Raw genomic sequence first — 26,583 nt, 5'->3', positions numbered from 1 at the left:
CAAGTTAAGTGCACTTACGGAGAGCGCACTTGGTTTTAAGTGCACTTTCCCAAATCTAAATGTCGTAAGCTGAATGTACTTGCAGAAGAGTGCACTCCGGTTGGAGTGCGTTCACGGAATGCATTTTGCTGGTCGAGTACGTAGCGTCGGTTTCAACGGTACAAAATGTAATGCCTAGTAAAAGGACACAGAAGTTAATTCTAGCTGTTGAACAACTTTTAACAAAATAATCGGAGCACAACTCGCCGATATTCTGTTCTAGCAGGAGCAAATGCCGCCTCGTCGCATGCCACCATCTTGTTCTGGATTGGCTAGGCATTCGTCTTGGCCGGCCTTGACTTGCCACACTCTTATGATAAAAATACTTTTGTTTTTTTGTTGAGTAAATATACATTACAATCGTTTTTTATTTATAATACAGCTAAAGCAATAGCTCTTTAGAAGTCTTTTTTTTTTTAAATCTTAATCTACGTCTTCAAAAAACATGGTTTTTGTCTGTCGTCTTTTCCTTTCTTCTTTTTTAGTGCGAGCGCACTCTGTTTTTCTGTTTAGCACCGTGTAGCCTAAAGTGTCACTCAAGGTCCCGAAGTGCACTTAACTTGCCCGCTTGACAGGGGTATTAGGAACCTCGAGTATTAAAAGTGAATTTTAGGTCCCCCACTAGGGTGTACTTCATAATCATATTGCGGTTTTGGCATGTAATACCGCAGATTTGTTATTTTTTTAAACTGCTAGTGTTGCAACGCTTGCTCGCAGTCTGGGTATATAGATAGCTGATTTGATCTGACTGTATCTCTCATCTGGGCAGATCACACGTGCTGATGTGGAGGTGCAGCCGTACGCATTCACAACAAAGTCACTCTATGTGGGGCACACGGACTACAAGTACATCCGCTGGCAGGTGATTGACACGCCGGGAATCTTGGATCACTCACTGGAAGACCGCAACACCATTGAGATGCAGGCTATTACAGCTCTCGCCCACATACGGGCATGTGTTCTGTACCTCATGGACCTCTCGGAACAGTGTGGACACACCATTGAAGAGCAGGTACGGTGCAGAGTCATTGATGTTGCTGAGTTTCTTTCTCTAGAGTTCTGCAAAACTTACATGTACTGTTGCCAACCTATTTTTTCAGACATACACAATAGTATATCACTAATGTGTCCGAGTGATTGGGCAGCCCAAAAAACTAATTTAATTAGTGAAATAAGTTTTATTGTTTTAAAATTTACAGCACCTTGGAAAATTTGTTTACAGGATGTTGCTTTTGTTTTGCATCATTAAAATAATACCTACTTGACATTTTGTGATGGTCAAGGCTACTAAGGAATTTTATGTTTGCTCTTCATGCAGCTGGATGTGCATTCTCATTAAGTGTAGCTATAGCATGTGCAACCTTGACTTCATGACGTCAGCTCTGATGTTTATGATGGTCCATCCAGTAAGCGTACATACAATTTTGGTAGGTGTTCCTGGTAGTTGTCATCTGACCGCCTGTAAACCTACATTTCATGCACATGGCCATCAGACTAGGAAGTGCCCATGACCTCATGTCCTATGTCCAATGTTGTCATAGGTACGAACATATCAAGGGTAATATTTCCGTGACAACTTGGATGCGTACCGAGTGAGAAGTTCCACAAGATTTATTCACAAATTACAGTCAGTTATTAGGTGTATCAATGCTCGTACTGTGATAAGAGGCTGCAGGTGCCTGCGTGTATAATAAAAGGAGACATGTCCCGTGACAATTGCCCCCTCGAACTTTTGGTATGCTTCACTGCGTAAAACAGCTGTATTGGGGCGAAGTTGACTTTCAAGAACCAGCATTATGCAACGTGCCGTGTTTTCCGTTCTCCAAAGACATTGGCGAGGATTACAAAGGTGGAGTCGACGCCACTGCTAACAGCGGTAAATTGTTTCAATGAAAAATGCGGCATTGAACAGCAAGAAGCTTGGTAGTATATAGACACACTGGAGCAAACAAACTAGCTCTAAAACAAACCATACAATGAAAACCGAGACAGGGAGGCACGATAAAAATATTTCCTGTATTCCTATATAGTGGCAGCACATGCCAGGAGACAAAAGGTTAGGAAATTGGCGCGCTTTTTAAACGTACAGATGGCACTGTAAATATGCGGAATCGACCATTTTGGACTTGTTTGCAGCGCCATATATTTACGTAATTGACGCTGAAAGGGATAACATTTGGAATGAGAAGGGTTGCTGTGAAATTTGTGCCATCGAAAGCAGCTGGACCCACCAATGCTATTGGCTGATTTCATAATCACGAGAGCATTCTCAGTAATACATAGGTAATTGCTAATATTTACTGTGCTTACTCGGTTCTGATGTGCCCTCGATTGTAACGCGCACCCATTTGCAGTGGTCTAAAGAAAGAAAAGTCCTTTACACTACCGCGCAACTCATTCTTTAGTGCACAAATGCAACTTTCTTTCATTTGGAAAAACAAAGATTTACTCCAAATGCACTAAAGTTGTGACGAATAAAAAAAAGTTTCAGTTTCGCCTGAAAGGTGAAGCATCGATTACGATAGCAAATTAGTTGACCACCATATGACAAGTAAGGTTAGTAGTTTTATTGGCCGTATAAACTTCCAAACATTCGCTTGCTAACTAAACTAACAAGCATGGTGCCATGCACGCACAAGCAAACATGAACACATCTCACTCAATGACCTCAAAAACTTTTTATCAAGACGCTGGAGTGATGAAGCGCAGCAGCAGGAATGAGCGAATTGACCTTTATGCGCCCTCATGCTTCAATGCGAACTAAGCGATGAGAAGACAGCATGGTGCGCCAAGATGCGTAGACTTGTCGCCAATGCAGATCGCTTTCAAGATAGGAGCCGCGCAGCTGCCAGAGTAGAACGCCTCTCCTGTTTGCGCCAGTCCCACACGCAAGTTTTGGGTACTCCGAATGCCTGTGATGCGGCCCGATTTTCGTCCATCTCCGCACACATGATCACTTTCCTTTTAATTGTGGCATCGTGTTGAACTTGGCGTGCCTTCGCAGTCGGCGCTTCCGGAAGATACTGATAGATAAAAGGCAGAAAACGGTAATACGGACGGTGGACTAACCTAAGCCACGGTGCAGTGCCTACTGCAGCTGGGCTCGAAGCGCATACAAGATGGCCATTTTGAAATGCTGATGGCGATATGGTAACGCAGAGTTAGTCATGCTCAATTCTAATGTGCACGCAATGTTTGGACCCGTTTTATCAGAAAAAAGTGTGCGTTAGATTAGAGTAAATACGATAGTTAGGTAAAGGAAAAATATGCATGTCTGCAATCTAAAAAAGACAGAAAAATAATTGAATCTTTTCACTGCATGTAGTTGTGTCAGTCGCGCATGGCCTTCGAGATGGCAGTGGCGTGCTGTGTAGAGTAGTCTTCTGCGGCCGCCATGGAGGTGCTGCCACGAGCCTTTTCGCTGCCGTGAAACTCAACTTTTTAGCCAGGGCTCTGCCTTCTTGGCTTCTCTGGGATGTAACTTCCATTGCACTAGCAGAGACAAAAAGAGAGAAAGCCAGGTATCGGTGCAATAATACCACTTATAGTTGAAGGATTAAAAAAAAAATTGTTTGCAACTCAAGATTTGTGAGATGACTTCCTTCAATAGTGAGGCAATTCTATGATTGTTTCTATGAAGTGTTTCAAGGCTCCTTTAAGATGTGATGAGTTGCATTATAAAATGGAGTTAATATTTGCTTGAAGTTTTAATAGATCTTCAGAAGCAGTTATAGCATAAGTCTACAGTTTGGCTAGAATTGCTTACATGCCCTCTTATTCGATATATTACAAATTGCCAATGGCATTAGCTTTCACCATGTAGCGTAACACTGTTCCTTGGAGAGACTGGCTTCTTATGGAGCTGGGTGTGTTCGTGGGAAATAATATGAATTGTGCTTTGCTGGCATTGAAGTGTTAGAACATTGCACCAAACCTGTTCAGTTGATGTTGTGGCCAGTTGGCACCATTATAAAATGTTCACAATGCAGTCCCTTCATGTGGTTGATAATGTCAGGCGGCATAACTTGGCTGCCTTGAGTGTCGTGGAAAATGAATATCGTCAATTGTAGTGACGGTGAGAAACCAGACACTGGCACAACTGTGACTCATGAAATGAACTCTTTATTGGGTGAACTTGTGGCCAGAAGAACAAGTACAGTTAAATCTCAATAAGTTGGTAAAATCGGCAATTTCTTTTGTTAAATCGAAATTTCTTTGTATTGAAATTTGACCTTTTATGCCAACAAGTACAGACACCAATCAGTTTTTCTTACACGGAAAGAGGCCACAGAATTTTCAAAATTATCAGGCAATTAAAGAAAGCAAATTTGAATGAGAAAACAATTCATTTTGATAAATTTGGGAGTCAGCAACGAATGATACGGTTTCATGCCACATACGTCGGCGATGTCTTCACATTGGCAGCACAAATTAAGCGAAGTCAGCCAGGCTTTCGCGTGCACTCCGTCCCTGCGGCAGATAGCGTCGCCTGCACTGGGACGATGCCATCAGGAACAGTGCCGGCAGCGGGGAGCACATGCTTCATCTGCCTCTGGTTCCAATTGGTCACCGAAACTCAAGATTATGTAACCTCCAATGCTAAACGTGCGGGAAGACAGCTTACAAGGGGCCACACCATCTCAGTAGGCCTACTCTGTGCACACACGGCAACAGCTGCATATGCACTCAGCCGCGCTTAGCCATGCGCAGCCACAGCCCAGACGCATGCCAGAAATCGAGATGTGCACCAACTTACCCCCTTCTTCCCCCTCACTTGATCTCTCTCCCCTTCCGCTTTTTCCCTTTGCATGTGTGTTGGGCTGTTGAGCACGAGGTCGCGGGATCGAATCCCGGCCACGGCGGCCGCATTTCGATGGGGGCGAAATGCGAAAACACCCGTGTGCTTAGATTAGGTGCACGTTAAAGAACCCCAGGTGGTCAAAATTTCCGGAGTCCTCCACTACGGCGTGCCTCATAATCAGAAAGTGGTTTTGGCACGTAAAACCCCAAATATTATATTATTATTTGCATGTGCGTGAAGTCACCATCTTTCTTCCTTCACCCTCGCACACTTTCACTCGCACCTAAAGCACCCAGTGTGTGGGGCGTGATAAGATCTTATCGCATTTGGACTTTATAGGGAACATGATGCGGCTCCACTTTGGCGGTCGCTCTTGTTGCGCAGTGTGCGATTTGAGAGGTGCGTTTACAAGCAGCCACTTGTCATTCATTCATTTAACTATCTGCGTTTGCAGAAGTTTCCATTTGTTGTCTCGGCATTCCTTTCAGGCAGCAGTGAAATTTTGTTATGTTGAAATCACATAGAAACACACTCGTTCGTTATATTGAGGTTCTAAATGCATTAAATTAGGAAGTTACCGCAAGCAAAACACGAGACTTGAAGAAAGTCTTCGTGTTGCCCCTTTCTTCAAGTCTCGTGTTTTGCTTGCGGTAACTTTCCAAATTCATGAATAATCAACTAGGCTACACTCACACTTTGCTATCTAAATGCATGGTGTTTTATGGACAAGAGATGGTATGAAAATTTGAATACTTCGTTATATCGAGAATTTCATTATACAGTGAAACCTCGTTAAATCGTAGTTGGCTGCAGCTCGGAAAAAGTACCGTATTTACACGACTGTAAGTCGACCCCATTTTTTAAGTTTGAAAGTCTGAAGTTGGGGGGTCGACTTACAATCGAAACCAAAACATGGCCCCGCCAGAAAAAGCGATACCAACGGGAGCTACAACGTAGTTACAATTTTATGCTTGCTCTACGGCCCTACCCGTATCTTTTCGCTATCCCGCGTGTTTGTTCGCTTTTCGGAAGGGTTTTTCAACATTTTTGAGAGTCTTACAGTGCATGCAACACTACTCATGGGGGGGTGTCGATAGTTGATGGAAGCGCCGCTGTTCTCATTTGCGGCGGCACCCTCAGAACGTCAGAACGGCGGCTGGTAGTTCATGGAAGAGCAGACACCGCTCGCGGGTTTCTCTTTCTCTGTTTAAAGGCATTGGTATTGGTTTGACGCATTCCACTTGACTGCTGGCGACGTGCTATTTCTATGCTTCCCCAGTCGTCATGAGTGCTCTAGGCCCACTAATCGTTCGGCACTCGTTCACAGCAGCGTTCAAGAGGGCTGCCATCCTTTACGCTGAAGAAACAAATCACCGCGCAGCGGTCCGCAATTTCGATGTTTCTAAACGGGTGGTGCGAGAGTGGCGACTACAGCGAAGCGAAATTTTCACCTGTGTGACGGCAAGTGAGAAATTTCCCACGTGCCGAAGTCTGGACGCTTTTTGGAGCTGTAGGCTAAGCTTGCGGCGTACATCGCTGAAATGCGTGATCGTTCCCTGGCAGTGAAGTGCGACGTGGTCGTGAAACAAGCCAATTTTAAGGTTTTAAACAATTTTAAGGTTCTGCCCCGCCGTGAGTAATTTCGCAGAAGACTGCGAAATTACGCCAACCAGACCTGTCAAAAGAGCCTCCCTGACGGCTGTGTGTGGTTGGGTGCATTTGGTGTGGGCTGCTGTTCTGGAAGATGTCCTGGTGCAGTCGTTTGCCAAATTTGAAATTTCGCTGGACCACAACGCGCTGTGGGACCGCAGCAACGATGCTGATGGCAGCATTAGTGAAGACGAGTAGTTCAGTGACCATGTCAGCTACTAATAAATTTTCGTTATCGAATGCGCCCTCGGGTATGCTCTCTTACTTTTTTTTTTTTCCGGTCAAGCAATATGGGGGGGTCGACTTGCATACAAGTCGGCTTACAATCGTGTAAATATGGTACCTACTAAACGGTTGTACTGTTTAACCGAAATAGCATGAGATCGCCCACTCACCTGTCGAAAAAGAAACTCAGAGAGAGTGCGATGAAAGGGGAAAAAACATGCAGTATTTATTCACTTCGCGCGACAAAAGTGTTATTTTCTTTTGATGCCGCGGCGGCCTAGCATGACGAAGTGGCATCAAACGTACCAGCTTCTCAGCCAGCCCTGTCTTCTCGGCAAACACTTGCATGGCAGATTCCTCGTTGGCGTTACGTATTCTCCGTGGATGCGCGCAGTAGTGCTGCAGAAGCCCTGGGGCGCCTTTTTCATTGCCGGGTGCCGGAGTTCGGAATACTTTCCGTTGGGAGTAGTTACGTCATGGTGGCCCTGTTCTCGTCGCGACGATTGCATTCATGAGGCTGACGTAATGCACAGCTTTTGCCACTGTCGTGCCTGAATCGTCCGTGCTATCGCTTTCCGTGTCGTCCTCATCACTGTCGCTAGTTGACACTTCGGCAGCAACAAAGGCAACGATGGCGAAAAGTCTAACCTCGTAGCTGACATCTCTTCGCGGTCGCAGTAGCGCTGCCGAGCAACTTCTTTGCATTCCAAATGCCACGCACTGTACCGTAAAAAACGGAATATAGGTAGACCTTTTTTAAAAAAACCATTGCGAAAAGTCGACCCTCGTCTTGTATACCGGACATTGGCGGAAAAACTACGGAAGTCTTGCAACAATGGGCAGATGAAGCAAACAGCCTCCATCAGCAGCAGCAGCAGCGCGGCGTGGCGACATTGTGGCACCGCCAATTTGCATTTCCATGGCATTGTCACAAAGTTATATTTCTTTAAGGCTGCTTTTTCACATTTTGTTTCAAAATGAGCGGAAGCCGACGGCAATTCACCGTCACCTTCCAGAAAAAGGCGATCGAGTATGCGGAAACCCATTGCAACCTGGCAGCACAGCGCGAATTTGGAGTATTCGAAAAGCACATTCGGTACTGGCAGAGGCAGAAGCAGCGTATCACAACTTGCAGCAACCAAAGAAAACGACCGCAGCATATTCAGAACTGGAAGACACGGTTGCGGAGTTCATCCTGGAGCTGCGTTTAAGATCACTGCCTGTGACTGCCGAATACATCCGTTGGAAAGCGGCTGAGATCGCGCGCGCCTCTGGACTGACGAGGGCGCAATTCAAGGGCTCGCCATCCTGGGTGCGACGATTCATGAAGAGGAAGGGCTTTGCGCTGGATGGCACAGAGGACGATGCTCTATGGGATGTGGGCAGCGAGAAGCACTCGTCACCCGACTCTAGTTCGGTCGACTCTAGTTCGGTCGACTCTGATTCGGAGTCGTCTGAATCTTGCACAAATGTTTGCGCACTTCGTGCCCTTCTGTGTACTGTACACCCAGCCAATTTTTAACAGTATCGCGCGACCATCGACCCGTGTGTTTGTCAGCACCTTATCACGGAGTGGCAAAATAGTGAATGTAAGCGCATGTGTACGCATGCGCATATCTCGTTTGCTTTGCCGCTCAGCGCCGTTAATAAGGTGCTGACAAGCACCTTATTGGATGGTCGTGCGATACTGTTAAAAACTTGGCCAGGTGCACATGTGAGCAGCATTTAAATAAATACTGTCACCACTGTGCAACTGTCTGAGTCGCATTTGTTTCAGGGTAAGGGCGTCTTTCGGTACTTTTGCCATAGAAAAAGTTTTTTTTTTTCACTTTTAGAATTGGTTAGTTGGAGGGTCGACCTATAAGGCTAAACCCCATGAGCGCGATTTTGTGCGCGACAGCGACGAGCGACGGCTTTGAGCGACGTATCGGGCCGTCGCGTGAACAGATCGCTTGGTCTTGTCGCGCGATCGCTCGGTTCTGCAAATCTAGAATTCGTCGCTCGTCGCCCGGAAGTGCTATGAGCGACTAGCCAATAGCACAAAGCCGGAACTGGATGTACATAACTCCAGTACTTCCGATTGTCGCACGGAACGAGCAAACGATTGAATTTTTATACGTGCAAGGATAAGAACCTACTGCAAGACTTTCAGAAATATTTTATGCTGCTTTTTACAGTAAAATACAGTAAATAACTTAACTTTACAAGTAAAGTAAATAACTTTACAGTAAATAACTTAAGTTAAAAAAAGCACGCGTCACGCTAGTTTCGGCGCCTATATTGCTGCCCTCATACCGGCAACACTGGGGAGACGTCGCTTGAAGTCATCGCTCGCATGGGGTGCAATTTGTAGGCGACGAGCGAACGCGACAGCCATCTCCATCGCGTCGCTTGTCGCTGTCGCGTGCAAGATCGCTTTCATGGGGTTTATACTATATTCCGGTCCGACCTATAGTCCGGTTTTTACGGTAGTCAACAGCAGATCCATGTAGCGTGCCAGCGCCGACTTCTTTGTGTCACATTCAATAGCACGGGTGATGTCTAATTTTTATTCTGTGCTGAGCACCCAGCATTTTTTTTATCGGAGCTTCGGCATCATGCACGTTCTCGCTTGCACTACGCCACAACGCTCTCTGGCACGGCGTTGAAATGACGTGGCTTCACGCCAAACGCACAGTGCGCTTGGAGGCCGTTGTTCCAATCTCTGAGGCTTGTTGTTCTGCTGGGCCGCCCAATGGAGACGACGCACCGCCGTGTTTGCGTGACAAAAAGGGGAAACTCCACGTTTTAACCGATGTGTACGCAGTAAGCTGTTACGGTTTATGTGGGTACAAAACACATTATGTTCAATGGTCGTTGAGTCGGGGAATTGACTTTACTACTTTTAAACCGAAACTACTGTTTAAGCGGGTACGGTTTAACGAGGTGTTACTGTACTGAAGTTTAACTATATAACACTCGAGCACAACTACGGTGGTGAGAATAGTCATCAGTCGTCGAAATCTGATTTATAGGCCATGTTCGTCGGCTATTTATACATGGTTCATTGTACATTCCATCAGAATTGCTGGTGCTATGCAATGCTGAAGACATTTGATACATGAAGGCGGCTCTTGTGCTGAGTGATAAAATTGTAACAGTTGTTGACCCATAAAGAACAGTCACCAGAAAAAGGTGAATTACGTATGTGTCAATATTGTGTGGTGCTGGCATGGAAAGTGGCATTAAAAACTGTTATACTTGGGGATGTAATTTTCAAGAAGCACAGATATTCAAATAAGGAGTAAAGAAATTAAGAGTGGTGAAGTGTTTACTTGACAAATCAGTAGTTATGAGGTGAAGAGAGCCCAGTCGTGGTGACAGGGGTGAGATAGTGGACATGCAGTAATGGCTTGCAAAGTTCTGGCACATACTTATATGTGTTATATATTTTCAATAAAGAGGCAACTATTTTGAAGTTATGGAAAGGGCTGCAGGCATTTTTGTGTAGAAACACTGACATTGGTAGTGAATCTTTCTCGAAATAGAAAATCTGACAATGTGGTATGCATGTTTGAAGAGACTAAGGAATGAGATGTGTAAAATTCAGCAGTTTTAGCAGAGGCACTTCGTTAACATACCCGACATCTGTATGCAGATATTTATTCAGTACTGCTCACATATTTGATGAGGTGATGAGGATTATCATAATTTGACCATCATAAATTATGCATTTTGTATTTGATATTTAGGTAAACTGCCTTTTGCATTATATATTTCTCATCTGCACCTTGCCGTTAAAGTGTTGTGTCATGCTCTGGTAAAATGTGGTCTTTCGCTTTTGTTCCAGATGAAGCTTTTGTTCAACATCAAGCCACTGTTTGCAAACAAGGTAGATGCAGCTTTTAATTCTTTGGTTTTGAATTTTGCTGCATCTTTCTTCATATGCACAATGTAAGCTCTTATTTTGCTTGCTTTCCAGCCATTTCTTGTAGTTGTCAACAAGGTTGACATCGTCAGGCCTGCTGACCTCTCCCCTGAAGGCAAGGTATGTGCACGTCTCGTGCTTGACTCGGATGATTCAGTGGCAACCTTGTGACTAATGCGTAGTGAATGAGCATCTTTAGAGGGATTCCACAGGAAAATATTAAACCGAGGTAGATTGAAATATCAGGCTTCTTTAATAATGAATTCATCATTTGTAATGAGCGAAAACGAGCCTTATAAGCGAAAAAAGAATGAAAATAAAAAATTGGAGTGGCACCACCTATTTTGAGCTATGGCACCTTTCATGTGATGTCTGCAATGTAGAGGGAGGTCACGTGGACAAGATTGCCAGACAAGAGATTGAATACGATGGGCAGTACATGCCATGGAGAGAAAATGAGCAGGGTGCTCTCAGTCCTGCTCATGGCACATGTGGACGGCTTGTGCACACTATGGCTGTCACTTATCAGCAAGAGCAGATTGGCACTCTGCTTCAAGAATGCAAAAGGCCTCCCAGTCGTCTGATACGCATTCCACAAGAAAGGGTCGGTGACACCCAATCTTTGGTCTGGGTGGCTCTAGGTATGGGATGCCGAACCGTAGATGCTGTGCCACCGGGTTTGTCTGTAGACAAAAGCTTTCTGCGAATGGCATTTTAGGCATGCAATACTTGTTGCTGTGTGGTTCGTGGGTCCGTGCTATTGATGGTCGCACATGTACATGTGACTGAGAATGGACTGGCATGTTCTGCTAGCTGAAAGTGATACTTGAAAAACTAAGTGCGTGTTTAGTGTCGGCAGTCACCGACATAGGGGCCGTAGGGAAAGGGCCAATAATGAAGAGACGTACCGGCTGTAACGGGTTGGAATGCTGAGCCGCACAGAAGCCACACGCTGGCTTTTTTTAGGACAGTCGAAAAGCAAAGACGACTGGTTGCAACAGGAAGTCGGTTCCAAAACCTGACACAGCAGTCTGCCTAGCTCGTTGCCCACGTATGACGATCGGCCGTTTAAACGACATACATTAACGGGCATGTAGCTGGGCAAGTTCACGCACATATTGCAGTAAGATGATGGTGGCACACAGTGCTTTTGGAAGCAAACAGGCTAGTTTGCTTCCACGGTGTGTCCATTTCTACCTTATCTGAATAAAAATATGCAACAATCACTCCAACTGCGCAGCGCACCATGGTTTTGCATCCAGGTGACCCAGACTTTGGTTAGCATTGCGAAGACCATTCCGCCACTTGAGAGTTTTGCAATGTTCGTGAGAAAAAAAGTAAATCAACTTTTGTGCATTGGACGCAGCCTTGGAGAACCAAATTATTAAGTTCCCTATTTTCACGGTCCCTGGAAACTGTCTGAGATATACAGAGAACCACATAGGCTAAAATATTTAGAATCATCAATATTTTCCAATCACCTTCAAGTTTGATAAGGTCAATCCCGGATATAAAGAATTTGAATGGAATCGCGAAATATACATGTATATCAATAATTCAAAATATAAAATATGACTATCTGAACCTTATCTGAGATCTCTGCACGTCTCTGACAGTTTCCCGAGATTGTGAAAAGCCAGAACTTGCCAATTTGCTTCTCCAAGACCATGTCGACTGCGCACCAGCGCCAATCAGTTATAATGAGAAATGCTTAGTATATAGGAAGCCATTGTTAACTACCAGTATTTGCTGTTAAATGGTACATTTCATCATTTCGTGAAAGTAGCCGCTCATGAACATTGCAAGTCGCTCATGCTGCGGAATGGTCTTTGCAATGCGTACGCTAAATGCCCATGTTGCCCAGACACAAGACCGCAGTGTGTCTTGCACACGTCAAAATGCATGTTGCACGTTTTTATTCAAGAAAACGTAGAATAGACCTACTGCGGAAGCAAACTAGCCTGTATGAATATGCGCCGTGCCGCGATCAGCACACTTGTACTGTGAATCGTGCGTGAACATGCCTGGCCACTTGTCCGTTACAATAAGCACCATTTAAACAGCAGTGGGCAACGAGCCAGGAGGACTGCTGTGCCGGGTTTCAGAACTGACTTTTTGTTGGAACCAGTCGTGCTCACTTCTCAACCATCCTAAAAAGTCTGCGGGTCTCTTGCATCTTACTCAGCACTGCGACAGGGTGCGGAAACTCCCTATGCCTTCCTTAACACGCTCGGCCGCATGACGATACGCTGCGGCAGCGCCACTTCCACCACTGGTGGCGGCCAGATATCCAGCTGGAAATAATTAACAAACAAAACAATGCCTTGGTGACATCACTGGTGAGGTCAGAAGGTAGGAGAGAGTGCACAGCTGGCAGGAGGAGGGTTACCAAGGACGCCCTCCTTTCACACTTCGCATACAAGCGGGATGTGTTTGTGCTCTCTTGCAGGCCCGCTAGCCGCTCGGCGACATTGGCCAAATTGTGGAGCAGGACCCGCTGAAGTGCGCTGTTTTGCGCTTTCTTTCTGCCGCGTTTACCTTGCAAGCTTCTGTCCATTTCTTAAAGCACTGAGACATTGGTCGTACACACCAGTGCCAACCAATTATAGTGAGAAATACTTAGTACATATATAGGAAACCATCGTTAACTACTAGTATTCATTGTTAAAATGTTACATTTCGTCATTTCATGAAATTTCTAACTTGTGCTTAAGTTTAGGACTACAGTTCAACTAGTTCACAGATGTAGTGGCGGCTAGCACAAGGAAAATAACTTCCTGGCACCAACTTTAATTAATTTTGTTCGTGTGTTGTGAATTGGATCAACTAAAGCTGGCCGATTTCTCACTCAGCTAAAACTCAACGTAGGTAAAAGCTGAACGTTCTTGTTTTTATTCATAAATTTTGTACTGGTAAATGACTAACCTCTACGCAGTGCAAAAGTGTCAATCTGCAGAAAAATTCAGAGAGCATACACTGCTTAAACCTTCAGTATGATCAGGGGTGCATCAAAATGCAACACGGAATTATGTGCGTGCATTGTTTCGCCATCATTGGTCTTGAAATTCGATAAAACATCATGGCTGTGTGTATTTCTTTTTTTGCTTTAGCGTTGGCTGTTCATGTCGACAGAGAGCGAACAAAATGTGTAGCCCAACCAACACGCACTCAAGCCCTTCACGCATTTCATCGGCGCCAGATGGGCTGCCGTCATGACGAATGAGTCGAGCAACACTGCTTATATGTCAGTTCATTCAGGCTTGCACAGAACTGGTTTACTCACACAAAATGAATACCTGCTCAGAAAATAGAATGGAATACTTGTGCTCACCTGTCATCATTAGGAAACCTAAAAAACTTTGCCAAACTGGGAATCCCATGGAGCTGCACAAGACATGAGATGTGCCGATTTAGCCATCTTCATCTGATGCTTGGAAGACCGTCCTCCGTTCCTTGCACGCTTTGTCAAGCTTCTCTGTATTATCTTTCCCATCTTCATACTTAGCACGACAAACGAAGCTGATGACCGAGGGCGATACAACTTGTGATATCAATGAGCGAGTGGCAAGTGTGAGTGGAGGGAAGCTGGATGAACACATGAAGTCAACCACTTCCCGCGCTTCACCTGATTAAAAAAAAAAAAGGAATAAAAAATAACTAAATGGGAAAAAGAGTTATTTGCCATAGCCTGATTTAAAATTCACAAGGAAAGGATTAAAAAAGTAACTAAACAGAAACAAGAGCTGCCGTCAATCAAATTTCTCTATTTCTAAAAACTTGTGAATGACAAGAACTGTGAACATCCACATCTACTTCACCTCGTTCCACGAGTTCTCAGGATGTCCGGCAACCGCTAGGAGCACGCATGTTCCATGAAATCGAAACTAGCACTTGCCTTCTGAGGGTTGACTCTGATGTCTCGCGGCCGGTACATACTCCCTTCATTCTCGGCTCTTCCCCTCTGGCCTCTGCGTTGGTGACTGCCAACACTACACACACGCTGTTAGTTTTGAAAGTGCTGTTCAGCTTTTCAGAACATTCAAGGCCGTTCCCACTGACATGTGCATGCCAGAATGAAACACATTCAGTGGGAATCTGCAAATTGTACAGCGAGGGGTCTTGCGTACTGTTGCTGCAATGGCTCTTTCCGTGAAGTGTAGGTGTGGGATGCGGTGGTTTTGGTAAATTCAAGAAGATCCATCCAAATGGAGTTTGTGGTCGAATTCATTTTGGTCGCTTGCACAATCCTAAAATGCCATTCGCAGAAGGCTTTTGTCTACGAGAAGACAAACACCCAGCAGCACAGTTTGGCATCCCCTGTGCGGCGCCACTTGGTGATAAGTTTGAGTGTCATCCATGCTTTCTTGTGGAGCACAAACCAGACTGGAAACCCTTTTGCATTCCTAAAGCAGACTAGCAATCTGCTCTTGTTTGAGTAGCAATCAAACAAACAGCCGCAGTTTGCATGAGCCATCCATATGTGCAGCATCCATATGGCATACGGGAGTTCAATGTACGCGTAGTACATCGGTATACCTTTACATGGGTTCAAGGGGATTTTACAACTGTTCAATATTAACAATAATTCAATATGCTCGTAATTGACTGTATATTCGGGATCAACTGGATTGGCAGACAGAAAACTATGGTAGACATCTGTTCAAATAATCGATCAATCTAACTCGGCTTAATATTTTCCTTTAGTGCCTTCTTAAATGAGGCTTCAGTAAAAATGCAGGTGGTAATTGCAAAATTCCAACATTCAATCTCGACTTGTGTACCCAGATGAAGAGAGCGAGGATTTTGATGTTTTATGGCATGAACAGTACCTGACCTATTTTTCAGATGTGTACAATTATTCAGACTGTTGCAGCACACTGCAGCCTCCATTTGGCTAATGTATGACCACAATTCAAAATTGGGACACAGCATGATGATTTGTTTGATCTTTCAGAGAAAAAAATCCACCTGTTTAACGTGACGGGTATTGCTGTTCTAAACGACAGAAATTGTTGTATTTCATATGGTAGGATGCATGCATTTGGCTTGGGACTGTAAGAAATTTCAATTAAAGCAATATTTCAAGCAAAACGATTTGGTTATAACAAGGGATTACTGTAGTTGTATTGAGCGAATTGCAGCTTCGTCCTGTGAAGTGATGGACATTGAGGGGCCATACTTTCAGGCCCTGTTCTCAAAGTTGGCCGAGGAGTCGATTCCTGTGCTGGAGATGAGCACTGTGACTGAAGAGGGCGTGGCTGAGGTGCGTAACGAGGCCTGTGACCGCCTTATGGCGCACCGACTGGAAGTGAAAATGCAGGGCAGGAAGATTGAGGGTATCCTCAATCGTCTACATGTTGCCATGCCCACGCCCAGGGACAGCAAGGTAGGCCTGCAGATGTTTTGTGTCTCAGCACTTTGCCATAATATTGTTACCTCACCATGTGGATCCATACGGTGATGATCCACATGGCATGATAGAAGGCTCTGGAATGTGAGACTATGGCAGCAGTGTTTACCTTATAGTTTTGAAGCCAGCACACTTTATATATACATATTGGCTTCCAATCCTGTGCTGCTTAATGTTGTAAGTAATTGGCAGATGTTTATAGTATTTTTTATTCCTGCGAAGGTTCAGAGTACAGTGGAACTCCGGTTATATGACCTTCTGGGACCAAGCGAAAACCTACACACCTTAATAAAACGTAGGTCCGTTTCTTATAGACTTTGTTTAAGCCACGCAGCTGAGCTTTCTTTAGAGTGCAGCAACATCCACAAGAAGATCGCCTACGGCATCGCCTGCTCTGATGGACCTCCGAATGTTACTGATGTTGTATATGTATAGCACATCTGTGAACTTAGGCGTAAACATGGCGGCGTCTGTGGCATCGTCCTTGCTTGAGGTGGCAACCAGCCACATCAGCATGAGGCAAAGCCTCCTCACACGTCCCCTTGACGAATGACATGATAAGTCTTGCGTGCTGACATGTAGACTAAAAGCTCTGAACTGCAGACGGGAACACGCATGTCGGATACAATCTGCATGCCTCCCAGTGATTAATCTGTTAGACCTTCACACATGCTTTCACGCTTTCCATATGCGCTGGGGCGGTATTCTCAAGTGATCACTTCCAGAGATAGTTTCACTATTTCAAGTCCCTGCGCTGGATGCTTTTAGTACTATACAGCTGACAGCGCTCTTGGTATGTGCAGAAATAGCAAGCTTGACGCACCGGCAAAAACGCTGTCGACTGTATATGCAGATGCGTCCGGGGCAGAGTCAAGGAATATCTTGTGTGAGTTAGACTATTTCAAAAGAGATTGACTGGAAGTACGTCCCTTCCTCCCCTTTCCTCAGGTTTTTTTCGGTGTTTCCTCTGACCACATCGCATATAGGAATTGTTGCGCTTGGTCATTATGGCATCCTTGTTTGCCAAAATGGTCATCAACGAAAATTCTGGAATCCCGGGTGATGCTAGCCTTTGTGGCTCCATGCCATTTCTCTGCTTCTTCGATAATCTCCAGCTTGTCCATGAGCATCAGCACTGTTCATTTCCGTGACACTGTGTGTCACACTTGCCCGACACATTACTGAAGACGAAGATGGAGACAGCTCAGTTCCTTTGCTGTGCGAGTGCTGTTTGTTTCGATCACGACTGACAAAGTGAAAGGACCCTTGTGAGAGAAAACATAGAGAAAAAGAAACCGCAAGGAGATGGCAATGATAGCATTAAGGCAGGCAGTGGTTGAGTGACATAAAGATAGGGAAGGAAAATTAACCAGCAGCAAGCACAAGGGAAGGAAAAAGGAGGCTAGGAGGGAGCCCAGAAAACAGTTGAAACTTTGGAATAAGATGTGAAGGGGTGCTCTCGCCCTCTTGGTAGAGAGGACGGCTCTGCAAGGGAGCTGCTGGAGGCTGGCAGCGTTTCTCGCACATCTGCTATTGAATTTTCAGCTTTGCGTAGGCCATCATCTGAGATCATCTCACGTGCATCATCTCATATCGCATAATCACGGTTTTTAATGCATTGTCCCTATGGGGTAGTTTTCTGGGACTGTGCTAATCTGTCGTACAACCTGGGACGCTGCAAAATCGGGGAATGCGCTTTGGACATGCAGATCAAATATTATTCTGCATGCAGCAGGGAACGTTGCTTAAAAAATTGCTTGCTCTCTCCTGTGGCTAAGCGAACACCTGCTCCTCTTCCACCTTAGGCAAAGTCAGTAATGATGTTAGGGTAACTATGTTGGCCCAAAATTGCAAGCCATTGGGTACATGCATGCCCATCCTTTGAAATGTGCACACATAGTAGATGTTTAAAACCTCTTGCCCTGTCCTTTCACTGTTGTCTTGTTGCCCTTGTAGATCTTTGTCAGGTGCGAGCCTTTAAGGGTTACCATAATCACGCCATAGAAACAAGAAAAATAAAGGAGAGATAGGCAGGGCATTGCAGTCATTGTTGCCCCAGATTGGAGGAACTGATAAGTAGAGATGAAATGGGGAGAGTAAACGTTGCACTTTGCATACCTGCCAACCCTCCCGATTCACGCGGGAGACTCCCGATTTTTAGCTGAACTTTCCAATTGTGCGATCACTGACTTATAGGTATCTCCCGACAAGGTGTCTCTGTTCATGCAATAATGGTTTTTGCGAAACCGGCACTGCGGAATCTGCAGCCACATAGTAGCCGTCAGCATCACCAACAATGGCTGCACTAGTGCCATCGGTAACATCGACTAAGCAGCCGACTGCGGTGCCTAGTAAGCCGACCAAAGCCAGAGCCAATGTAGCTCTTGTATTTCATGCAGGCCTTCCTCCATGGTGCATTGTTACTGCTGTTTGTGTGTCTGATTAGTGTTGGCCAGACCGGGTGTGCGGTGCGCCATGTAAAGCTAGAAACCTCGTGTGCTTGATGCCATGGTGCTATCAAAGCCCAAGAAAGGTATTTGCAGAAGTTTTTGCGATCTTGCACTTCTGAATTTCCGTGCTTTTTGACATCAAGAAAAGGAGAACATTTTGCATTTTGTACAATGTGTGGATGCGACATCAGTGTGCCTCATGGTGGCAAAGGCGACTTCAAACTGCACGTTTCTACGGCGAATAGTCAAAGCTATGTTCGCACCGCTGAGCAGCAAGACAACATTGTGAACTCTCTCCGAAACAACTGCGATGACAGTGTCATACGTGTGGAGTGCCTGTCTACGGGATTCCTCGCCGAACACAACCTACCCCTTGTGTCAGCTACCACGTTGAGCTTCTTCTACGGAAAATGTTTCCGATATGCAACGAGGCGAAGCGTTATGGATGTGGACGCAACTCTGAAGAATGCGGAGGTGGCCAACTTGAAATTTATTTCACAGCCATCGCTTTCGAGTCTTTGTTTCTTTATTCAGAGTTTCCCTCAGCTGCGGCCCGAGATTCCAATGAATCTGCTGAAGATGCTTTAGATGCTCTCGAAGCTGAGTTTGCCACACTACAGGCGTACAGTCTTCCAGAGGACATTCTGAATGAAGAAATGTGTGATGCGCAGTGGTCTATGGTTGGAAAAATGAACACTGATAGAAAACATGTTTCACCGAGTTGCTAAGGGGATGCTGGATTTACTTGTGATACTGCACAGCTACGCAGTGTGCGAGAGTATTTTTATCGCGGCGCGAAAAACTAGGTCTGAATTCCACTCATCGATGTGCAACACAACCCTCCAACACCTGCTGCTAATGAAGGGCCGTCAGTCTGTACCATGTGTTGAGCAAAGCTACTCCGACAAATGTTTGAAGTGAGGAGAGCCCCGGTCCCACTGGAAGTTGAAACAGTAAATGCAACCCCCCCCCCCCCCGCCTTGTTGGCGCGAATAAAAAGTCTCCCGATTTTCTATCTCGTCAGGTTGGCAGGTATCACTGTCTTCAGTCATGTTATAGTTCCCTTCTGAAAATTTCTTCAAGAGTGCATTTCTTGAAAGGTATTGCAGCCATTACAATGTGTTGCTCGGGTTTGAAGCTAAGGTATTTAGGGGCCTTTTTGGCCCCTAAATAAATGTTTCTAAATGTTTCTGAGTTGTGAAAGTAAATGTGCACTTTGCCATATAATGCCTCGTTAAGGCCATTGTGGTTGTTTGCTTTGCTTCACTAATTGAATGTGGACTTGCTCTCCACATTTCAAAACTTGCTGAAATCATTCCTTGATGTATTGTCTTCAAAATGCACACCTTATGTTCAGGAGCGACCACCTTTCATACCTGAAGGTGCACTTCAGAAGAAGATGGAGGCAGATGGGGCCAAGAAGAAACTGGTACGACATTCTTTTTCATTGCATCTGAACGAGACAAATGATCTACAGAAAGGTGGACATTTGAAGTGATTATCAATGACAGAGCAATGGAAGCTTAAGCTAGGAGCCAACATTTCAACAAAGTCTTTGTGAGGTCTTTAAAAAGGAGTAATGACATGGTATTTTCGACTTGTCATTTTCTTACATTAAATGAAGGTTTGTCTGTAAAACCTGAGAGATATACTGGCAAGATCCAGAGTGTCCAACAAAACTTAAAACCTACTGGAACACAGTATACACGTCCGTTACAATGGATCTGAATATAACGAACCATTCTTCTCACTTAGTTTGATCTGCCAGTATATTATCAGGGCTACAACTTTTGCCTTTAACAGGCCTGGTTATAACAAACTATTGCTTACTAGGGACAAATTTCAGGGCAAATTTTGTCTAGATGGTGTAAATACAACATGCTTTGTGTGGTGACGCATGCATGTGGCATGCAATGCATCGCAAGCAACTATTTACGGCCACTTGTGGAATTTACGGAAATGCACATTTTCTTAATGCTTGGCTGCAGGAAAAGCAGCATTTTTGGGTAGTCTAGTCATTACATTCTTTTTCTGATCGCAAAGCATGCTGGGTACTAAATTATATACAGTGAAACCTTGTTAATTCAACCCTCACTAATTCAGAAATTCTGATAATTCGGACTTGTCCTCAGGCTCGAGCGAACATACGGAACCAAACCCTAGTTAATTCTGGCGTATTTGGCCGCACATCAGTTAACTTGAACAAATCTTGGAGTGCTGCAAATGCACGATGCAAAAGAGCAAAAGCCCAACCGAAATGAAGCCATGAAGTCCGCACTGGCATAGTCAGCAGCGGAAATCATACAAGGAATGCTTCGTGCTTATCTGTGTCTTTATAGCCTTTATTCTTGCGTTTACCACTATGTATAACACTGTGTTGGCCAAGTGCCTTCATAACTGCGTAGTCTCCATCCATGAACCATATTTCCTCCGTGACGGTTGCAGCAAACAGTAGTTTTGTTCCGACTCAGCGGGGGTGCTTTGACCACAGGCCTTCAGAACTGCGTGGTCGCCGTCCATAATCGCATTGATAGCGACTGCAGTTCCATATGCAGCAACTGCGGCAAACCATAGTTTTGTTTTTACTTGGAGCACACATCGGGGGCCTTCATAATTGGATGGTCGCACCATTTATGATTGTGTCGATAGCAACAGCAGTTGCAGTAAACAGGACTTTTGTTCTGACTCGGTCAGTGTGTTGGCCACATGCCTTCAAAACTTTATAATTGTCGTCTGTGATCATGTCGATAGTGAAAACCATTTTATCCACAGTGGTTCACAGCAAGTGTGAACGCTGTGCAACAATTATGTGCTTTAATTTGATACTACTTTAGTTTAAAATTAGATTAAATTCTTAGGTTTTATGTGCCAAAACCACAATTTTATTATGTGGCATGCCGTAGTGAGGGGATCCAGATTAATTTTGTGTTCTATAAGAGTCCACCTAGTGGACTGTACATTTCGGCTGTGGCTGAAGTGTTGAGTGGCTGGGCCAGGGTACCAGTGAGAAGGAAGCTGGTGCCCTTAGCTTATCTCCTTCTTGCCAGTACAGCTCCAGCCAGTCAGTGGCGATTGCCATGGACAGTCCTCTAGGTGGGCTCTTACAGAATACCCCCTCAGGTCCATCATTTTGGGACGAACTTCAGTATTGTAAAATTAAAGTACATAATTGTTGCACAGCCTCCATACTTGCTAAGTGTCATCCTTTTAATATGAGAAGCATGTTGTAGAGTTTCTACAACCTCAAAAATATCTGTTGGTACTCCTTTAACAAAGACGAGCATTGGCTTGCATTAATTGAGAACATGACGACGACCAGTATTGACTTTTTTTTATCAGGGCCCTGACAAATACAAGTACAGTCAAACCCGGTTATATCGAACTCGCAAAAAAACGCATATCAGTTTGATATAGAGCATAATTCGATATAAGCCTGCTAAATAATTGGATGTCATAAAAGCACATACCATTTACAAAATCACTTTATTGATGAAACTAGCTTAGTTTCGCGTAAATTAGGCCTGCACTTTCTTCTGCTTGGGCAATTTCGTTACCTGCGACGCAGGCACTTCCCCACATTGTCAAAAGGAGTCGGAGCAGCGGAGGCTGCAACCTTCCGCATTTGCGCAGAAGCACCAGACTAGTGTGACTGCACCAGCCACCTCAGAGTATGTGGGCAAAGGACTGTAGTTGCTTTCCTCATTGTGCCGACTTTCATTTGTGCTTGGTACGATGTCGGCGATGTAGTCTTCGTTTTCGGGCTTTCCCATGGTCATGACACCGTCATCTGCACTCACAAACTAGTTGATTCGTCAACAGCTTCCGAAAATTCTTGCAGCTCGGTCCAAACTTCAGCAACACCGGCAACGGCTTTGTAGCATTCATCAGAATTTATAGTCATCACCGAGCACGCAGAATCCGGCACATATGAAGAACCACTTGTACACTGCCGTGCGTACGCGTCGGGCGCCACGGGCACCGGGTCGCGAGTTCGGCCACTTCAGTCCTAATCATGCTGAGAGTGCTCCTTGGAATCTTGCATGCTGTGGGGACATCCGACTTCTCATCGCGTTCGACCCGATTTATGATTTCGAGCTGCACGACGAAAGGCGTATTCTGCCGATTCATCACGGCAACACTGCGGGAGAAGGCCCACAAGGCGCAAACACAATGAACCAGAAAAGCAGCGAGACAACTCGCACTTTCGCCATCTTGCACGACGAGAGCACAAGAGCCTCTCGTTGGTTGTCTGAGCAAGCGCTGCGGGCGGGCCAGGATCATTTTTTGCACGGGGGTGTCGACAGCTCGCCCGAGCAGCCCAAAGCAGCGCGATCTGGTGCAGTCACGGTAGGGAGAGCAGTTGGATGGAGCCGCGCCACCGGGTTTGCCCGCTACCGCGAGGGAAAGCCAACTTCTGGGGGCGCTTTTCCGCCGCTTGACGTTTGATATATCGGGAGTCGCTGCTATTTTTGTTCGATGTAAGCATAATTTTCGCTATATATACTCATGGTAACTATACCGTGACCAGAAATTGTACTATATATAGAATAATTCGATGTAAACGGGTTCAATATACAGGTGTCCGAAAAAGCAGATTAAGAAAAAAAAAAAAAAGAAATCCTTTATTTCCCTGCACTTATTCGGGCTCATCAGTAGGCTTGAAGAAATCGTGAATGCGCCATTGCACGCTGTTCCGTTTACACGCAATCAGATAAGCCTGAATCTCGGAGAGGGTCGTACGGTCACTATAGGCAGCTGAAAGCACAGTCACTACTTGTGCACGCTCCGCATGCGACAGCAGCGTAGCACATGGTGCGTCATCTTCCGACTCGAAGTCATTGTCCGGCGGCGCAGCAGAAACCTGACGAGTGATCTCGCCGTCGTCGAGTTCTGCGCATGTCAGTACAGCATTACCGGCACCTATGAAACTGTCAAATAAGATGGTGTCCGGAATCGCAAAGCAGCCACTGCGCAGGTCTCAGCAGAACATTTTTGGCGTCAGTAGGGAGGTCATCAGAAGGCGACAAATCCTAGGCCTCCCGGCAGCCGCTTGCCGGCATTCTCCACTGCAGTCCGCGCGGGCACCGCCGGCGCCATTAGACACTTGACGCGATGTTTCCGTATGTTGCGTTGAATCACCGGAACCTCGACACAGCACACAAACAAACACCACCATGCCGACACCAGTCGCACAAACAAAAAACGCGGCCAACTCACAGCGTCGTGCGCGAACCACGGTGGCGCGAACAAACAAATCAGCTACTGGATTGTCTTGACATTGCTTACTAAGCTGAAACCGGAACTGCTGTAGAGGTGCTCTATCGAACCAGGCAGAAACGATGATGATGAGCGGGGATTTGCAGTAGCGCCACTTTGTGGGGCAGCAAGGAGGCTCCGTTCAAAATAAAAATGGCATTCAGCAAGTCGAACCATGCACCGGTCAGAGTCGGTGCATGGTGCTCTCGATTGAGTTGGCTCAAGGAGTGTCCAAAAAATCAGATGAGAGGCTGCAAGGTGTCCAAACTTTCGGCAGTTGTTATACATTATGGTCTATGGGGAGAATGGCGGTGCCGCGAAGCAGACCGAATAATCGAGCATGTCCGAATTTTTGGAGTCCGGAAAATCGGTCGGCGACTGTAGTCGGATTCGAGTGTACCCACGTTGAAATCTTGCCCACTGTGGTAGCTTGTTGGCGCATATTAACTTTCGGGTGAACTGCACGAAAACAGGACAAGGAAGGCATGCTTGTATTTCTTTCCTTCCTTGTCCCGTCTTCACGCAATTTGCCCAAAAGTTAGCTCAGTGGTTATGTTGTTGCGCTGCTGAGCTCAAGGTCATGGGTTCGATCCCGGCCGCTTGGAGGCAGAATGCAAAAATGCTTGTGTACCTTATAGGGTGCATATTAAAAGACCCATGTTGTCAAAATTAGTCCTGAGTCCTTGACTAAGGTGTGCCTCCTAATCAGATTGTAGTTTCGGCACGTAAAACCCCAGAATTAATTTTTTTGTTGAAAGATTGGCTCCAAGTTGGGGCTTGCCTTCTTAGCCCACTGTTGGTTCTTTTATTGCATGCACATTATTAATATCACCTTCTGGAATTGGTTGACATTGTTTTGCACTTTTTTTGCTGATAATTCTTATCACCCTGTTTCTTTAGGAACGTGAGATTGAGGCTGAGCTTGGGGATGACTACATACTGGATCTGAAGAGTGAGTAACGGCGGGTTTTTTAACAATGCATTGTGCTTCTGTGTGGCCTTCATGAGTGATTTAAATGCCCACGCTTGATGCCTTTTGTTCTGTCTCCAGAAAAGTATGACCTGCCTGAAGATGAGAAGTATGATGTTGTTCCTGAGATTTGGGAAGGGCACAACATTGCTGACTACATCGATCCCGAAATATTTGAGGTGCGAGAACATTTGGAATTCTATAAAGCATGCGTTTCTTATTGCGAGTGCACTTGGAACATCTTATAAGGAACACTTTGTTGGCAGCATGCTAGAAGTGCAGGCATTGTGTGTTTTATTCTGCATATTAAGATTAGTTAGGGCTCCTGGCTGGCATTAGATACCACTCTATAATTGCCCTTTGTGAGAGAGGCAACTTCTATTCGGCCTGTGGGGCATTAAAGTTTTAAAGATCTCGTGCTGTTTGGCTCAGGAAACTTGAAAGCGCTATCTTTGTGGAGGGCATTGTCAGTTCTTGAGAATAATCCCGGCCACGGCGGCCGCATTTCGATGGGGGCGAAATGCGAAAACACCCGTGTGCTTAGATTTAGGTGCACGTTAAAGAACCCCAGGTGGTCGAAATTTCCGGAGTCCTCCACTACGGCGTGCCTCATAATCAGAAAGTGGTTTTGGCACGTAAAACCCCAAATATTATTATTATTATCAGTTCTTGAGAAGGAATGGGTACATAAATTTGTGCCATTATCCCCATAAGTAGAAAACTGATAAGGTTGTGCCTACCTCTTTTGCTAAGTAAAATTGTCTCATCGATGGTAAACATGAGTGCTGAAATGTTTTGCTGCCCTGTGTAACTTTTATGATGCTGAAATTTGCCATTAATAATAAGGATGTTTGTAGCTTACACCACAAAAAAGTCTGCGGAATCTGCCCTATTTTATAGCAGCCACTTGAGCGAGACTAAATGTCATACACATATGTACTGGTGTCCTACAAAGTTCTTAAGTTTAGGTGTGTGCGCCTGTTAAGTATGGCTAAGTGCATAATGTCCTAATAAACTGGCTTCATACCATTTACATTTACCATATTGAATAAATGTGCATCTCATCTGTGCAGGCCGTCATCTTTAACGGTGCCAGCATTTTTTTTATGGACCTTTTGAGTGTACCATTGCCATGAGCTTTCTGCCTTTCATTGAGACACATGATATATGAGATACTTACCGTATGCTTCAGCGGTGTTATAGCTGTCAAGTGTCTTTTCCACACCTTACTGAATTGTGATTGTGTGTTTAGAGATGCAACTTTTTTTAAAAATTTAATTGTTGTGGCCCATATAGGAGGGCACTTGGATTTTATTGGCTGTTCGGTACTTGAGGTTTGGTATGCTTGTGAAGGTTAATGTGAGTTGTGGTAGTTTGCTTTGTGTTGCTGTCGCCAAATTTCTGTCTCACTAAATGATCTCATGGCACCTCAGTGCTTACCTGATGTCATATATGGTTCAATGTGCAGAAACTGAAGCAACTTGAAGCAGAGGAAGAGTTGCGAGAGCAGGCTGGCTTCTACGACTTCCCAGAGAGTGAGGAAGATGAAGAGATGAAGGAAATCAGGAGCCTTGCTCGACAGTAAGCACACCAAGCTTTTCTCTTTTACGTTCGTTTCTTGCGGCATCATGGTGATCGATTTCATCATTTGCTTGGACTGTCGTAAGGAAATTTACTGTTGATTCTGTTTATTGAGCTGTTCCTGTGAAGTAATTTAGTATCAAGCTGTCTTTTGTACCTTTATATTGTTTTCTGTATAAGATTCGCTTTATGGTCATATTTCTGTGATGGTTACAACTGGAGTTACAACTATACTTCTGATGGTTACAACTCCTTGTCACTAAAGATGCCAGGTCAAATTTTTCCTTGCCAGAT

The 26,583-nt window shown here is 45.1% G+C and overlaps 1 protein-coding gene across 1 annotated transcript in view; it reads left to right on the top strand.

Moving 5' to 3' along the window:
* Non1 (nucleolar GTP-binding protein 1) overlaps positions 1-26,583 on the top strand; it is a 41,745-nt gene that overhangs the window by 11,915 nt on the left and 3,247 nt on the right. Inside the window, exons 6-13 of the mRNA XM_075693044.1 lie at positions 809-1,051; positions 10,545-10,586; positions 10,677-10,742; positions 15,808-16,008; positions 19,840-19,911; positions 24,639-24,690; positions 24,790-24,887; positions 26,177-26,289. Coding sequence (XP_075549159.1) covers positions 809-1,051; positions 10,545-10,586; positions 10,677-10,742; positions 15,808-16,008; positions 19,840-19,911; positions 24,639-24,690; positions 24,790-24,887; positions 26,177-26,289 — 887 coding nt within the window. The remainder of the gene's footprint in view (positions 1-808; positions 1,052-10,544; positions 10,587-10,676; positions 10,743-15,807; positions 16,009-19,839; positions 19,912-24,638; positions 24,691-24,789; positions 24,888-26,176; positions 26,290-26,583) is intronic.

The sequence above is a fragment of the Dermacentor variabilis genome, chromosome 5 (assembly GCF_050947875.1).
Source record: "Dermacentor variabilis isolate Ectoservices chromosome 5, ASM5094787v1, whole genome shotgun sequence".
Lineage (NCBI taxonomy): Eukaryota > Metazoa > Arthropoda > Arachnida > Ixodida > Ixodidae > Dermacentor > Dermacentor variabilis.
The sequence above is the reverse complement of the archived record's forward strand: the minus strand, read 5'-3'. Positions and strand labels throughout refer to the sequence as shown.